The sequence below is a fragment of the Nipponia nippon genome, unplaced genomic scaffold (genome assembly GCF_047370975.1).
Source record: "Nipponia nippon isolate SJK-2023a ecotype South Korea unplaced genomic scaffold, ASM4737097v1 scaffold_14, whole genome shotgun sequence".
Classification (NCBI taxonomy): Eukaryota; Metazoa; Chordata; class Aves; order Pelecaniformes; family Threskiornithidae; genus Nipponia; species Nipponia nippon.
Genome location: NW_028262330.1, coordinates 13,682,773 through 13,698,569, shown reverse-complemented (window position 1 = coordinate 13,698,569; position 15,797 = coordinate 13,682,773). Strand labels below are relative to the sequence as shown.

Here is a 15,797-nt window from a genome sequence, read left to right as displayed (position 1 = left end):
GAGCATCGCGCCCGCTGCGCTCCTGCCCGGAGGCTGTTCCCAGAGCTTCACTGCTTTCATGGGTAGAAGCTTTTTGTTAATAGATAGGCTGTCCTCTGGAATACTGTTTCCAGGGAGAGAGAGCATAGATTAAACACTACTGAATATAGAAAGTTGGGACATGGGTTCCCAAATCTTTTTCCTGTCCCCTCTTGTGTTTTCTTTCCCATCTGCGGTGGCTGAGTCATGTCTTACGGTTTGGGTCTCAGGTCAGGGCTGCATCCCTCCAGGATGTACGAGTGTGCTGCCGGGGGTGCGCAGGGAGCGGAGGAGGTGGGTGCCAGGGCGTAGGAACGCAAGGCCACGTGTGGGAGCAGGAGGAGCCGGTGAGTGGTTGGGACCTCTGAGCTTTGCTGTGCCATCTCCGTGATGGCCTTGGAGCTGAGAGCTGGTGAGGGCTGCGGTGGCCGAGTGGCAGCGGGTGGCATGGCCCTGCTGCTCCTGCCCTGTCCCTGCCCAGCTCACGGCACCCCGAGGCCCTGCCCAGGACACCTCCCTTCTTCACCCTTCCCAGTACATCCGCTACCAGCTGTGTTGGGATGTCTTGAAGGAGGTCACCTTTGTCACAGATGACCAGGAAGCCAAGCGAGGAGAAGACAGCAGAGCAGAGGCTGCAACTGCTCAGACTGGAGCCAGTGGCAAAACCCTTTACGTCTCCTGTGCTGCTAGGGTTTTGCCCTAAATATTTTCTGAATTGGAACGTGTTAAAATCAGGGGGCTTTGAAGTGACCTTTAAATAGGAGACTGACTCAGGGTGGCTCTGAATGAGATTAGAAACTGGAGGTGCTTTTCTAGTTGCTAGAATTTGGACTATGGCTCTCTGAAATCTGCGCTCCTGCTGATGCTGAGGGCTGAGACATCCCTTATGGCACCTAAAAGGCGCTTTCCTGCACAGATCCCGTGGGGCAGGTGGGCAGAGCCCCAGGATGATGTTTTGAGCAGCAGGGAGCAAGGCAGGGCGTCGTAAGGAAGGTCCGTCCTGGCTCTGTGGCTGCGTGTGAGTGATGGAGCTACGGAGGACGCGCATCTTGTTCAGTTCAGCCGTGACTGCTACCACCAACTCTATAAGTGCAGAGAGAGATTTTGTCTAGTTATGGCATACTACCCAGCCTGTCCGTAGGGTATCTAGCACAGTGATATGTATAATTTTACATGTAATTTTACATACAGGGTAAAGGCAGAGTAGAGCCTGAATTATATAGAGTATTTGTGGAGTAAAACTCTTGCTGGAAAGGGTGCAGTCTAGAGAAGATGTAGGTGTTTCACTGACAGCTGATGCCCCAGTCCAGGGAAGCGTACGCTCCTGCTTGCACCTGGTCAGAGTCAGCAAGGCTGTGGGGGATTGCCGCGCTCCGCAGGCTGGCTGACACTGGAGGCTGTGGGGAGCTGTCAGCTGAGCCCACGGTTCTCATGAGTTCAGACTGTATTTCTGACTTAGACCAGATTAACAAATGCTAACTTTGTTTTCCCTGCAGCAGACGTTGCAGAGGCTGGAGGACACAAGCCATGGTCAGGGTGAGCTCTTAAATTTCTGACCCGCTGTTTTTCAATTGCTATTTCCAACCGATTGAAAAGCATCCCACCTTTTACCTCATCTATTTTGTGTCCAAGTAGGATTTAGGTCACAAACAAAATTAGATTACTCAATTATCTATGTGTAAGCTCTACAGAGCAACTTGCAGCTGGTGGCCTTTGCTGAAAGGAGCTTTAGATAACGCTAACACGGGAATGATGTGGTGAGATGTGGCTGTGTAGCTGTGCATGGCAGGTTTGCCTGGCAGCTGTCTGTTGTGCTGGCCATCGCTGGCATCCATTGAACCAAGTTGTTCGGTTGGCTGTAGATGAGTGTTTCGGCTCTCTGGAGGGTGTTGTACCCTTCTGGTGCAGCGATGCCTTGATCTTGACTTCAGACTGCAGAATTTAGATCCGCTTGCTAAGAAATGAGCATGCACAAAGAATTTTGTTTGGCATCTGGTTCACAGCACGTTGCTGCTGCAGTATCCTGGCTGCTAGCTGGGAAGTCTCTTGACTGTCAGAGGTGCCGTCTCTGAACTTGAACACCAGAGCATTGCAGTCTGTTCTGGACAGGTGACAAAATGAGATGTCCCCTTTGAATGCTCACAAACCCAGCTTCTGAACTGTCTGGTGGCCTTTTGGACTCTCTAGCCTCCCTGTAGCATGTGGGTGTCTTCATGGATTCATTGTGGCTTAAGCTTCCTGAGGTGCTCCGTGTGGACCACCTTCTCCTTGTGACACTTGGGAGAGTCACACGCTTTCCAGGTAGACGTCCCAAGAGTGTGTTGGCAGATGTTTGTTTAATAGACCTTCGGGGTTGGATTCCTTAAAAGCAAATGGAGGTCCAGTTGCACGTCAGACTCCGCTGCTTCCTTTTTTTCTGTATAGTTCAGGGACTGTTATTATTCCTGGAAAGGATTTTTCTGGCTGTCCCAAAGTCTTTCTCAAGTGTCTGCTTCTCTTTTAGTCTCCTCTTACGCTTTTCCAAACCTTTCTGGCATGTGGTTTCAGGCTCTCTAGCTGCACAGCCTACAGCTGGCTGAGTTCACTGGGAAATAACCCATGAGAGTTACTACCATTTGTCTAAAAACATATTAAAAACCAAAGTGGAATATTTTAAATTGGCATGTTACTTATGTGAGTTTTCCTGTAAATATTTCTCTGTCCGTTCCCCATTTCTGTCACAGCCATTTCACTTCTTTATTGTTGCTGATTTCTGATACCTTTCTGCCGCATGATACCTTCCCATCGCAGGCTGTGGTGCCTGGAAGCCTTAGAGATAGGTTGCAGTGTAAAAGGTGCCAGCTAAGAATGGGAATTTTTTTCTGTGACTGTTCTGCAACATTTCCTGAAAGTTGTGGTATCTGAATTTAATCACTATGAAACTTGTTTGTATTTTCAAATAAGCACAAGTAAAATGGGTATCTCCAAGGACTCAGCAAATACATTTAAATGCTTGAGTGAGTCTATGGAAAACAGGCTTTCACTTTTAATACGAACATCACCATAGCTTAAATGCTAGAGCAGTGTTTCTTAAACATTTTTTTAGGAGCTTTCTTGGTAAATTGATGAGTTTTGTCTTGTATTTAACCTTCCTGTTTCTTCCAGAAGTTTACAAATTTATTTGGCCAGTGATCTCTGGCCTAGATGACAAAGAGGTGATGCGGTTTGTAAAACACGCATGCTCAGTATCTCAGACCTAAAGTAGATTGCCTTTCCAGAAAAGGTGCTGCCAAAGTTAGTGTGAGATTTTGACTGAACATGCTGCATTAAGGTCTTTTTTTTTTTTTTTTTTCCCCTTCTAAAAGCGAGAATGCTCATGGCAAAAGCCAGGTGCCTGCAGTCTGCTCAGGACCCAGCTCCTGCTTTGGAGGTGCCTGTCATGCTCCAGAGCCTGGAGAAGAGACGGGGGGTGACCGTGTTTCTTGCTTAGTCAACTTGATTTAAGAAGATCAGGTTTATAAACTTGGGTCAACATGGTCAACACTTCAGCAATAGTTTGTGTGGTCTAATGAGGAAGGCTGTGTGAGAAATGTCTGTCGTCCTGACCATTGGAGAGTTGGAGATTTCTCCCAGTCTCCGTGCTGTGCTTGAGATGGGGGACGGTGCTGCTTTTGTTTGAAAGCAGCTCAAGGTTTCAGACTATGGAGGGTTTGGTGTGGTTGCAGAATTCTGGTTCTGTTTCATTCTGCTGCTTGTGTCCCGGTGGTTGAGAGGCGGCGCCGGGCCTGGCAGGAGCAGAGCCGTCGCCTTAGTGCTCAGTAGGCCCCGGGGATTCCTGAGTTACAGCCCTCTTCACACATCAGCAGGGACACATCTGGCCCTGGCAGAGCTGCGTAATTCGCACGAAGATGTAACTACTGCAGTGCTTATTTAAGAGAAATGAAAGTAGGTCAAGTCGTTTCAGAGTCGGTATCAGCTCTTCCGTTCCCTTCGTACTGCTGTGATAACAGAAGCACGATTTTCTCTCCTTTTTTTCCTTTCCTTTATTTCTAGGTGCTGCATCCCCTAGCAAGGATAGCAGCGTACATGCTTATATGCAAACTGGTTGTAAACCTTGGTACGTGGAGATTTTAAAAGCATTCAGGACAGCAAAATACCCTCATCTTTTCCGGAGGGTAAGAGAGAAAATGGGAGACCACAGCTCCATTCATGTTGGACTTTTCAATAACATTTGAATCTGTCAGTGTATTTTTCAGAGTACTTTAAGACCTACGTGTCTGTGCTTTACCATTTTATCTGGTAAATTCTGTAAGCCATTCTAAAACATATATTTCATACTTCATAGAGAAGGTGCGATGCATTGCCATCTCTGAGCCTTCAGATGGACTGATTATCTACATTCAACAGCAACGTTTTGTGATTAAGAAGTGCAGGTGAGATCCAGAATTCCATTTGGGAACTGGGAGTTGCCACAATTTCTCCCTTCCTCCCTCTGGCGATGAGCAGTCTTTGGGACTTGAGCTTTTTGATCAAAAATACCGTGTGATACCTGTGTGTTATCTGGGTCCCAGGGTGCCCCAGGGATCTGTTGAGCTGTGCACATCGCTGCTGTCCTGCCCAAGAGGGGAAAGTAAGCATCCCCATATCTGAACTCACCAGTTTGTAAGGCATGCTCTGAAAAGATACCAGACAGCACTGATTTCAGTTAAAATTTATTCAGGAAGCAGGAGATGCTGTTGCTCATCTTTATATAACATCTGAGAGCATGAACTGCCCTCTTGGTCTTTCTCCTTTAGCTTCTTTTCTTCCAGACCCATGAATCTGGCTTTCTGAGCTGAGGATCGATCCAAGGTCAACAGGGGCAATAGGTGTCCCATCCTGTACGTCTTAGGGACCGGTGCTGGAACATGGATGAAGTCCTGAGGCTGAAGAGAGCCTACATCCCCTCCTTCTTGGGCAAATACAGTAATCGCAAGCTTAATATGCAAAACCTGCTGGTGTTTGGAGAGGAAAATGGGATGAAGCAGATTATTATATGTAACGTCTCTAAATATATATGTATATATGTGTGCACACACAGGTTTGGTCTCTGCCCATTTTTTTTTTGGTAAATATATTGTTCGATAATTATTTACAAGTAACAAAGTAGGATATCGCTTACACATTGATCTGAGCTTGGTGGCTGTGTATAGGAGTGGTCTCCGCTGTATTGTACAGATGGGGTATCTGGTTTCTCACCCTAAGTGGCTGTCACTGTTGGACTCCAATTAATCTGAGATGGTCAGGCGCAGACATTTTTTTTCTGGTTGTGTGACATACAGAAATGTTAGAAAGGATTTTACATATGGACTACCACTATTCATATCTGTGATTTAAGTTGGACTCGAACCCTACCTTTCCAGATGTTGACCTTGCAAACCACATTCCTGCAGGAAACCCCAATAAACAGCTGCCATTGCTAGCTGTAGGAATAAACTTTGCTTATGGCTATTCTGCGTACTCAGAATCAGACCACATTTCAAGAGTACATCCTTTATCTCTTCAGAGATTAATCACCATCTTGTCGTAAAATATCTTGCATTTTACCCTGGCTACGGAGAAGTGAGACGACTCTTCTGCTTTGTGGGTTCAAACTGAAGGATTATCAATCATCCCTTTTGTCTTCTGTACACATGCAGAAATGGAGAGTAAAGAGGAAAGTCTGTGGATTCGGAGACTGTTTTGACTCCACATGTCATCGTCAACAGCTTCTGTTTTTGTCCTTTGCATAAATGAGTGACTTTCAGCGTGTACCGTGGAGGACATCTGGATTAAATGAACAGGACGTACCCAGGAAAAACAGCTGCTGTACAAAGAGCTCATGGAAAGGACGTTGTGGTGGATTGGATGGACGTGATGGAGGTGGGGGCTGGCCTGCAGGGCTGAACTGGTTTTGACATTCTGCTTGTTTGAGGAACTGACTTCTGAAAAGGACTTAGATGAACTGGATTCATGGTATATTATATCGGTGAAAACTACAGACATCATCTTTGAGACTCAGGTGGATGTTCTTGCCTCCCATCATGAAGGTCCCTCCATTTTGGGAAACATCAGAAAAGTGAGAGCAAATGGCCAAGCCAGTCTGCAGTGGATTATGGCGACCGTAAATGGTCTTCTCTTTGAGCCTGTTTTAATTCACTCCTTTGTAAAATATGCTTGGAATAAACCTGGATGAGCAATTGGTCCTTCATGCCCGGCATAACTGATGCCTTTGCAGAGACACGTGCGGATCAGCTGAAAGTGATTGTTTCAAATACCTCTTGCTACCGCAGCGTGAAGGCGGTTGTTTTCCCTGCGGAGTGTGGGGGCTTCTCTGTAATCCAGCTGGGTTTGTTTTGTCTCTCTGATGTTCTAGGTGGGTATTTCATACCAGTGAAAGATGGGAAAGGTGATTCTCTGGGACCATTGGCCGAACTCCTTACAGCATACTTAATTTTCTGTAAGCATCCTTACAGAGCTTACAGAAAATTACCTCTTGGCTCCTGAGAGTCAGTGAAGAAAACTGTGCCCCATGCAGCCATCTCGGAGGAGGCCAACATTTAAAATCTCGCCATCCTACTGGACTGTGGAGCATGGGGACCTTCAGCAGGCAATTGCTTTCACGGGTCTGTAGGAGTCTTATTTCTTAGAGGAGGGGCACTTTTAAAATACAATTCACATTTGGTCTACTTAGTCTTGTTATGAGCTCTCTTTTTTGTTACCACATTTTTGGTAGCTGCATCTCTCCGAAGAAGCAATCGCTGTCTTGCAGTTAGGTGATTTCTTTGTCTCTCGTCTGTCCTTGTCTGCCACAGAAAGAAAAATACTGCCAGGTACATTCTTGGCACTGCATTTCAGGTTATTTCAGGCTGTGATGCAGCCCAAATTTTTTTTTTAATTTCAAATAGAAAATAAATCCCGAAGGAGAAGTTGGAGAGCTTTTAGCTTTCCCAGACTAGGGCTGGAATTTTATGACATACAGAAGTTTGAAATAGAAAAATCGCTTGTTAGAGTAGCTGGAACAGTTTCCTGCAGTTGAAATAACAGTGCTCATTATCTACCTCTGTCGAGTGTTTCCAACAAGGTGCTGAGCAAAACCTTGAGTTTGCATTGCTGGCCATTTGTAGATAGCTAAGTTGGTCATTTGTACAAGTACTTGAGTGCTTGTTTTCCGTGTGCCCTCCACAAAGTGCTTAGCAGGAGCGCATCTTGCCTGAGCTACTGGAACCCTTCTGAGATATCAGGCCCTTGTATAGGGGAAGGGGATTTCCAAAGCTGGACAGCCTGAGGGACTTGGAGATCCAGAACCTGATTTTTGTTCTTAGAGAAGTCTCGTAATAGAGTGGTAATTCACCTTCATTTAGCTGTCAGTTGTGTGGCTCTGGAGGTGATAAGAAAGGATGTAGTTGTTCAAGTTGTGCAAACTTTATTCATTAAGAGAGGGGATGAGGTGAACGACAAGGCCACCTGGGAGAGACCACCAGTCCTAGATTGGTGGATTCAGGATGGAAGCTAGATTTAAAAAAAAAAAAAAATTTTTTTTAGTAAATTCTGCTTTAGAGACCACAAGAAAGACAGAGCAGTGACGGTCAATGTGCCTCGAGAAACAGCATGTCACTAACATATAGGTGTTTGGTTAGTAAGTTGAATGTGATTATTCATGTTTCTAATCATAGTAATAATACAGTTGGAAAGAACAATTGCCAATACTATAAGAAAACAAATTGCTTATGATTTAATATGTTAAAATACAGTTCAAATAATCAGATGCTGTATTGCTCCCAATGAGGGGAGGTTGCTTAGGCAAAATTTGGAAGAAAAATCTATCGCTCACTAATTTCTTATGCTAAGCACTTTGTGGGTAGTGTGACTAGCTGAGTGTTGTGTTATACGTTATTGTGTCATGTGCTAACAGCACCGTGTTTTCCTGTCATTTTCACACCTTTTCCTGGCTGAAGTGATACACAAGGAACCCTGGGTAGTAATCACATTGCCCCGTTCACTTTCAAAAGGAGAGAAGCGGACCTCATCCAGAAACTTTCCAGCAGGCTACAGTAAGCTTAACTGTCTGTTAGCCATTGTCAAATATTTTCCATACCCGCAAAAATGGCATCTATTAAAGTAACGGAATTTGTCTCAGAAATAGTGTCATTCCATTGAGTGATTTTTGTGTAATGATAAAGATATTGCACCTCAGTATCATTTTGCAAACTATTTAAAGTATGTATTCGGGTTCTTTTGTTGATTCTTATGGATGTGCTCGTGTCTCTGTTTTCTGTTCTTTCTCGAGTAGCTGACCGTGGCTCAGGAGACGTAATGTTTCAGAAAAGGAGTCAGCGTTCTCAGAAAGGTTACTTAAATTAATTAGCTCAGGGCTTTCCAGTATTACTCGGAAATGCCTGGATCCGGTGTAAGCTTTGAATACCCAGCCGTGGTGGGTTCAGCGAAGGTGCTGCAGTCTGGCTCACCTCCAAATCAAAATGAGTGTGAGATGAATGCGCTCAGTTAAATTCGGTACAGGCTTCACCACGATGAATTGAGAGGTTTCCCCCGTGTCAAGGGCAGGGTTAATCAAAATCCATTGTAACTCAGTAGTTTACCAGGGGAGCTTAATACAAAACATTGACATTTTAAAAGCCTCAGCCAAACCCCATTGAAGTCAGGGAGACTCTTTGCAGCCTTGAGAGTGTGCTGGACCGAGTCTTGAGGGCTGTAGAAGGGGCTGTGCAATCTTCCACACTTTGTTAATATCTTTATTTTAAAGTTTTGGAGGAGCATAGAAAGCCAGAGCAATGCTAGGGAGAATTTCTGCCACTTGGTCATGATGAAAGGGAGCGAGTGTGCTTTTGCTTTTAGTCTGAATAGGTAAAAGAGGCAAAACTAAATAATTTCCTTCCTTTGACACGTTTTCTGTATCTCTTCTTCACATCTAGGAATCTGTTTTTAAACGTAGCTAAGCCCCAGGACAGCTTATATGGATCAGAGCAAAACCGATTTAGTTCTGCACCTCTTGCAGGGACGCCATTGCCCATCACCTTATGGGAAGCAGAAATTTCTTCTCGCGAGAATCCAAAAGATTTGTGAGAGGGCGAACATTTTCAGCCCTCTAGAATAAAAAAGAAAATTTCTTTCGGAGACTTTCTCCAGTGAAATTTAAACCAGGGTTGCTATTTCATTAGCGTTAGCCTGCAGGGTCTGAAAACTGTTTTCTAAGTAACACAGAGATTGAAATAGAAGCATTACAACCTCTCTAGGCTGTCTGAAAGCCTTGGTGGAAACGTGTTAGCCAAAGTCGCAAGCTGTGTTTTTACACCAAAGTTACGAACAGTGCACAGTGTTATTAAAACCTCGCAGTTTGCATGGAAGGTTTTTTGTTAGGATTTATGTTTTAGCATTCCTTTGGCTGATTGACCACAAATCAGTTTCTGAAGTCCCCTCGTGTCGAGCAGCTTTTAGCAAACTTGTGGAGAAGTAGAATATATTCTCATTGACCACAGTGTAAATAGGAGCTTTAATGAGAGACTTCCTAGAAAAATCCCGCACTAGGCAGGCTTGTGTAGATCCAGGCAAACCAGCTGTACTTAAGAGATCTCTGCAGATTTGTTTTATTCATGTCAACTGTAATGTCGAGTACCTCAACTTTTGGATTTCTTTGGGTCCTGCAGAACTCTTAACGAAGTAAAACAACGAGGAGCTAGGTAGCTACCTACAGCATCTTTCTGGCCTTGCTTCATGTCTGATAACTTCCAGTTCTGCTTAAGAAAATCCACCAACTTTTCTCTGCTTCTCCCCACGGTCCTTCTCTTTCATGCCAAGGAAATGCTTGTTTTAAAAAGTTTTGGCATCCCTGCAGTTCGGTGCTAACAGCAGGGCTCGGGGAACTAACACAGCCTGGCTGAGAGCTTCCCGATGCCTCCGTGGCTCTTCTCCGGAGGTTTCGTGGGCCTCTAGCCGTGGCAGACCTTCCCGCGCAGGTCTAGCTCGCCAAGCTTGCAATGAGCAACCTCCCGTCCCGACTGCGTGTGACCCCGGCCTTGGCCCGGCTGCGGTGCCTGGCGCCAGCCGTCCGCCTGCCTCCTGCCAAGCTGGACCCAGAAACGTTTTCATTTCTGACAAAGGGCAACTGTTTGGAGGAGTTGTTGTCTTGCTTGGTGCTCCTAATCCCTGGAATAACTGCTGTGACAAGCATAGTAACCATCTGCAGTAAGACCGATACATTGGTGCCTTTCAAATGCAGTAATCGCAACGACCTCCTGAGCCTATCGTCTTTTTTATTTTTTTTGCTTCTAAAACTTTGCGAAAGCAAGACGGGAGTTGGAAGCTCAAGCGCTGGACAAGTCAACAGGAGCTATGGTCCCTAAGCCGCGTTCGAAAATCCTACTTTTAACTGTTTGAGGAGTATCTCACCCTCTTTAGCTATTTATTTTTTTTTTTTTTTAAGTCATACATTAAGCCCCACAAGTCCATTTTAGACATCCTGATCATTTGGAGAATGTATGCCCAGTTTTGCCCAAAGTTCCCAGCCTTAGAGACATTCGGATTGCACAGCTTAAAACCGAAATGGTAGGCGGAGGCTTATGTCGGACCCCATCCGTGCAGACTAACAAGCACTAAACACAGGGACTGAAAGCTGGTGGGTTGCAGAAGCAGGGACTGGGCATTAATGACTTTTCACCTGCGCTAGACACTGTTCCGTGTGCTTACCCTTCTGTTTTCTGAAGCAAGCTGTTGTAGTATCCAGCGCACTAGGATGCAGTGCAGGGTTTAGGCAGGCTTTTTTATATTTTGGGGACACGGCTGCCCTGTGGATTTACATCCTCATATATCTGCAGCAGTGCAAATCTAGTAATAGAGGTGCTGCACTGAGTATTTTTTTGTTCTTATTGCCTCACTCAGTTTTACATCAGAAAATTCCCGTTTGATATCAATGCAGAGAGTCTGTGTTCTAGACTTGCATTCTTTGAGCTGCTCTCTTGGCATGGAAATCCCTTGGGATTTTGATTTATGCTGAAAAATTCCTAATACAAAGCGTAGTTTTTTAATGCTAAAAGTAATCATTGTGTTGCAGTTACTGACTCTTAAGATAGGCCATGCTGCTTAAAGGAAAACTGCATTGCTTACATGTGACAAATCAGCTAAATGAGCAAAATCTATATGAAAGTGTCTGTCACTCCGTCAAACTTGTCATTTGCTTATTTGACCATTTCCCTGGGTATTTGAAAAAAGCTAAGGAGGACCTGTGATTGCAGGACAGGCAGATGGCATCATAAATACATCATGGAAGCTAAGCCCAGCTCCGACACGTGAGGTTTTGTGGGTGGACGGTGACGGTACATCTCGATCCAAGCCCCTGGTGCTCCGCTGCTCCGCACCAGAACGCCGCTGCGAGGCACTAGGTGCAGACCCGCGGAGCGGGAGTTTCCCAGCTCGCGTCGTCCCGGCTGCTCCGGCCGCCCGTCCTGCAGCTGCGGGAACAATGGCACAGATCTGCTTTCACGCCACAGCTGGGGAGAAACAGGCTTCTTGTGTAACAACGAAATAATGCATTCAAATTTGCTTTCTCTTCTGATGTAGGGTAAGAAAAGCAAAGTTTCCTGGGCAGAAAACCAGACAGAGGGAAAAGTGGAGATGGGTTTAATTGCTTTATTTGAATAAACAACGTCAACATTTAAATTTTTTAACTCTGAGAACTTCAATATGAAATATCGTTTTGAAACGAGATGGGGGAAGGGTTTGCTCAGAAAATCAAATCTCACGTTTACCCTCCTGGTCATACCTCTGCCTTTTTTTCCGTGCCTTTTGAACACAATTCAGCTCTCGGGGGGTCGTGCTCCCTCCTGCCAGGCAGGAGACGCCCGTTCGCCGGTGCCTCCTGGCCATCGTGCCTGTCACCTCCCTGCTTCCATCAAAAGAAGAACTATTTTTATGGTGCTGACAAAATAGGATGGTCGAGCGGTTAGACAGTAATGGATTCATGCAGCTTCCAATGTAAGCTGCCTGCAAGACAGCTGGCAAGTCTAGAGGTCATGTTTCCTTTCTTTTCATATTTTTCTTTTCTTTTTTTCTTCTGTTCTTTTTTTTTTTTTTTTGTCATTTTACTGCCTTATTTTCATTCCTTGCTTTTTAATAAGCAAATTCCATGGAGAGCCCCACTCAGTGCAGTGTTTTGGTATGCACAGAAACTCCACGATCTGTCAGTAGAGCTAATGAAGGGGTGCCACCTCTGCCTCCGCGGGCTGCTGCCTCCGTCCCATCTGTCCCATATTGTAGCACTATTGGTAGGTTCCCCGAATTACTCCTAAGGGCAGCGGAGGGACACCATAGGGAGCGGCAGGTTGAAAATCTCAAGCTAGGTAGGCTCGAGAGCAGGAGAGAGGAGGGCAGGCACAGCACCGAAGCGGGGAGGGGAGGTGTTCAGCAAGGCTCTTCATCGAGTGGGTCAAGGGTTCAGGACGTGCAGCTGCTCAAAGCCCACAAAGTGCTAAACCAAAGCATCGCGGAGAAGCTGAAGTGCAGCAGATGAAGCCATTTGAACCATAGCTGCTCCAGGCAATTGACCTTTGGACCTGACCTCATTGCCCTCGCAAAGCCTGGGTTCCAAATAAAACCTGGTGGAGGTCATGGGTGGGTCCACCATCGCGTCCAACCGGGTAGCGTTTGCAGCTGCTGGTTGACAAACGGTTGCGTTTATCAGCGTGGAATCAGCCGTAATGTGTTTATTCCGCTGGCTGATAAACTCGATAAGCTTTATGCATTTGATCGAAAACTTCATGTACTTTCTGCTCGTTTGGCCAGACCCTGGACGAATGAGTGGTGGCTTGATCAAATGCCCAGGAGAAGTGATCACAGCCTGAGGGATGAGTTGAACAGAATCTCCCTCGTACGCGAGTTGGTCAGAAGTACCCGTTGTTTGCTTTAATATCTGCGCGAGATCGGTGTGCCCTGCAGTGGGAACTGTCTTTAATGCTGTTAATGCTACTTGAAAGTGGGAAACTTACTTTACTTACTTTACAACCCAAGAAGTGCGACTCAGCTAATTAATTAATGAAAACCTGAAAATTTGCATGGCATTTTAAAATGAAAAGTGTTGAAAATACTTGTGCATTTCCTACTAATTCAGTGAGAGCATTGCTGCATTTGAACGAGTAATTGGGGGCACCTTAAAACCACCGTTGAACTCTTCTGTCCTACCAGTTTTGGGCATTGTTCTGCCACTTACCTGGACAAATCCTGGTGGCTTCAGCAGGAGCAACGTTTGCCCGAGAACATTCATTTAGGTGTTCGGTAAAGACACTTGAACAGTCAGGTTTTGTTTTCATGTGTCACATACAACTTGTCTTGTTTTTTATAAATACGAATTATTGGCTCTTTATTTGGTATTGAATAAATTAAATGATGACCTAAAATGTTTTTGTTTTTTTAAATTAATTGCAGTTTTCCGTTAAGAGCAAACTCTTTCTAAAGTCCCCTTGATTCCTTGCCCGCTTTGCATAGAAACCCAGCGAGAAGGGAGCGAGTCGCTGGGAGCGAGGTGGCGTAGGGCAGCAGAAGCTCTGGGGAGACGGGGCTGGGGAGTGCTCTTCAGACTCTCGGTTCTGCATGTTACCAGATCCTGCTTGAAGCCTGATGTATTTTGTGCAAAATAGAAAGAACTGTATAAATGAGTGATTAGAATGACTCTACTATATGAGACACATTGAATTTTATGCCGCAGCTGGAGAAACTTATCCTTAATTGAAGCTGTGGGCAAGTGTATGTCATTTTTGATTTAACATTTTCCCTCACCCCTGCACCCCCCACCCCAACCAAAATCCTTCATGGAGTCAGATTGTTGCTGTAGCCTTTGTGAACCCCTCTCTTCTAATGTTTAATCAAGTGCTGAAAAGAGACATTTACAGACTATTTAAAATGTGGAAAAATTGCTTCCCAATATTTTTGACAGAGAGAGACTGAGAACACACAGCATTGAATCATCAGGAAAATTGAAGATTTCCCCTGAACAACATTGGGATTTTACAGCAGAGGACTTGAAAGACCTTGGAGAAATTGGACGAGGCGCTTATGGTTCTGTCAACAAAATGGTCCACAAACCAAGTGGGCAAATTATGGCAGTTAAAGTAGGTGATGCCCATACTTACATTTGTACTTCAGTCCATTAGGGATGAAATGTGATGGAGAATTAATGTTCTTCCATCTAGCACCCATCTACTGCTCTTTTCTATTTATTTCCAGTGTAAAGGCTGCTATTTGCTGAAAATGCGTTATATAATGGGCATATTGTCAAGTGATTTGTGACGCTCTTATAATTGCTTGTGCCCTTTTGCAAATGCCTATCAGGAACTTGCTGTTTTGAGGGGACCACATGTCTCTGGAGACTGATAATGGGGCATGGGCCTTTCACCTCTGGGTCACTGGTTCAGATACAGCCTAGGTTGGTGGTAGGCACAAGTTGACATCTAATAGCTCTTGGTATCCTTTGTGAAATAAGGTAGTGACTTAAAATTTGCTTTTTGTGTAAGCATGTGCCATGGTGTAGCCTCACCAGGAGGAGCTGGAATGGCGTGGACATCTTTTAGGGAGGGTTTTGCTCTTGCTGATGTATGATGGAGTGTCTTTGCTTTGTGCTTACCGTGCTGGACCTGCTCTGGAGATGGAAAGTATAGCAGTTTTCTGGGCTGCCCATTTTCTGTCTTATGCTACCCAAAAATTCAGCTTAAAACCAGAAACAACATGCAGCCTCATTCCCCAGCTGGGCGATACGGACTAATCTTTTTCTTGCCGCAGCAGAGCTGCTCGCTGGGCATCTTTGAGGAGCTGCTTGTCCATCGAGCTGGGTGAGGTGGGCAGCAGCCACTCTCTCTCTCTCATCCTTTTCTTTGCTTGCTGCTGGCTGCTAGCTAATGACATCCATCTTTTAACTCTGTTGATGAGATCATCTGTAAGTGCTCCCATGGCTCCCATGAAAGAGTTGAAGTGAGCTGTGTAGGAGTCTGTGTTGCTTTCTTTTCCAACTCTCTCTGTCTTCTTTGGAAGATTCCCTGATCTGATCTGGAAACGTTCACTCCTGCTGGTCTCACGTGCCAGGTAGACATGTCTCAGCCCCAGCTCTAGCTGCTGTGAATATAGTTCATGCTTGTCTCTAGTGTCAGGTTACTGGAGTAACCAGCATCCTTTGATTTTCTCCAGTAAATATTGACTTCTCTCACAGTGGTGGGATCACTGGGCAGGTCTCAGGGGTTTGGATCACCATGCAGTGGTGTTTCAATCTGGTTTTGAATCCCTAAAAGTCTCCAGTGGAGCTAGAGGCTGCCTGGAGCTAAAGGCTTGTTTCTCTTAGTTGCCTTTGGTGGAACTTGTAGATGGAGTTTGCAGATGACAGGTTGAAAACCACTGATGTAGTGAAATGATGTCTGGGCACCCCCAGCTTCTCAAACCTAAGGTGTGTGACCTGAGTAACTATATTTTTGCTGCTATAATTGTGATAGCCATGGGTAAGAAAAAGGCATACCTATAGCTGAGTGGCTTTGTTATCCAAAGCTCTGCAGCGGGTACAGCCGTGCTGAGAAGAGCGCTTTGTTGGGTTAGCTAACGTCGCCGAGAAGGAGACGCGTCTGCAGGCACAGAAATTCTGTTGTCCCAGACTGTGTTTGCACAGGGGATGTTCGGCATCGTAGGATAATCTTGTCAGCGTCGAGGGTCTGTGGTGCAGGTTGGAGATGACATTGCACAGCCCGTTGAGCTGGCTTTGCAACGGGAAGAGACGTGGTCTGAGCCCCAGGGGG

At 45.5% G+C, this 15,797-nt stretch overlaps 1 protein-coding gene and 1 long non-coding RNA gene across 6 annotated transcripts in view; both read left to right on the top strand.

The window, feature by feature from the left end:
* The window catches only part of MAP2K4 (mitogen-activated protein kinase kinase 4), a 104,870-nt gene that overhangs the window by 42,865 nt on the left and 46,208 nt on the right, over nt 1–15,797 (top strand). For 4 of the 5 annotated variants that reach the window (XM_087751331.1, XM_087751334.1, XM_087751333.1 and 1 more), the window contains one exon: nt 13,958–14,132. In XM_087751331.1, the coding sequence (XP_087607457.1) occupies nt 13,958–14,132 (175 nt within the window). Of the gene's footprint in view, nt 1–7,973; nt 8,070–13,957; nt 14,133–15,797 lie in introns of all 5 variants that reach the window. The other variant, XM_087751330.1, reaches the window with a different exon arrangement.
* Nucleotides 4,051–6,226, top strand: LOC148056480 (uncharacterized). Its single transcript, XR_015703367.1, has 3 exons — nt 4,051–4,172; nt 4,343–4,430; nt 4,794–6,226. It is a non-coding gene; the product is annotated as an uncharacterized LOC148056480 (long non-coding RNA).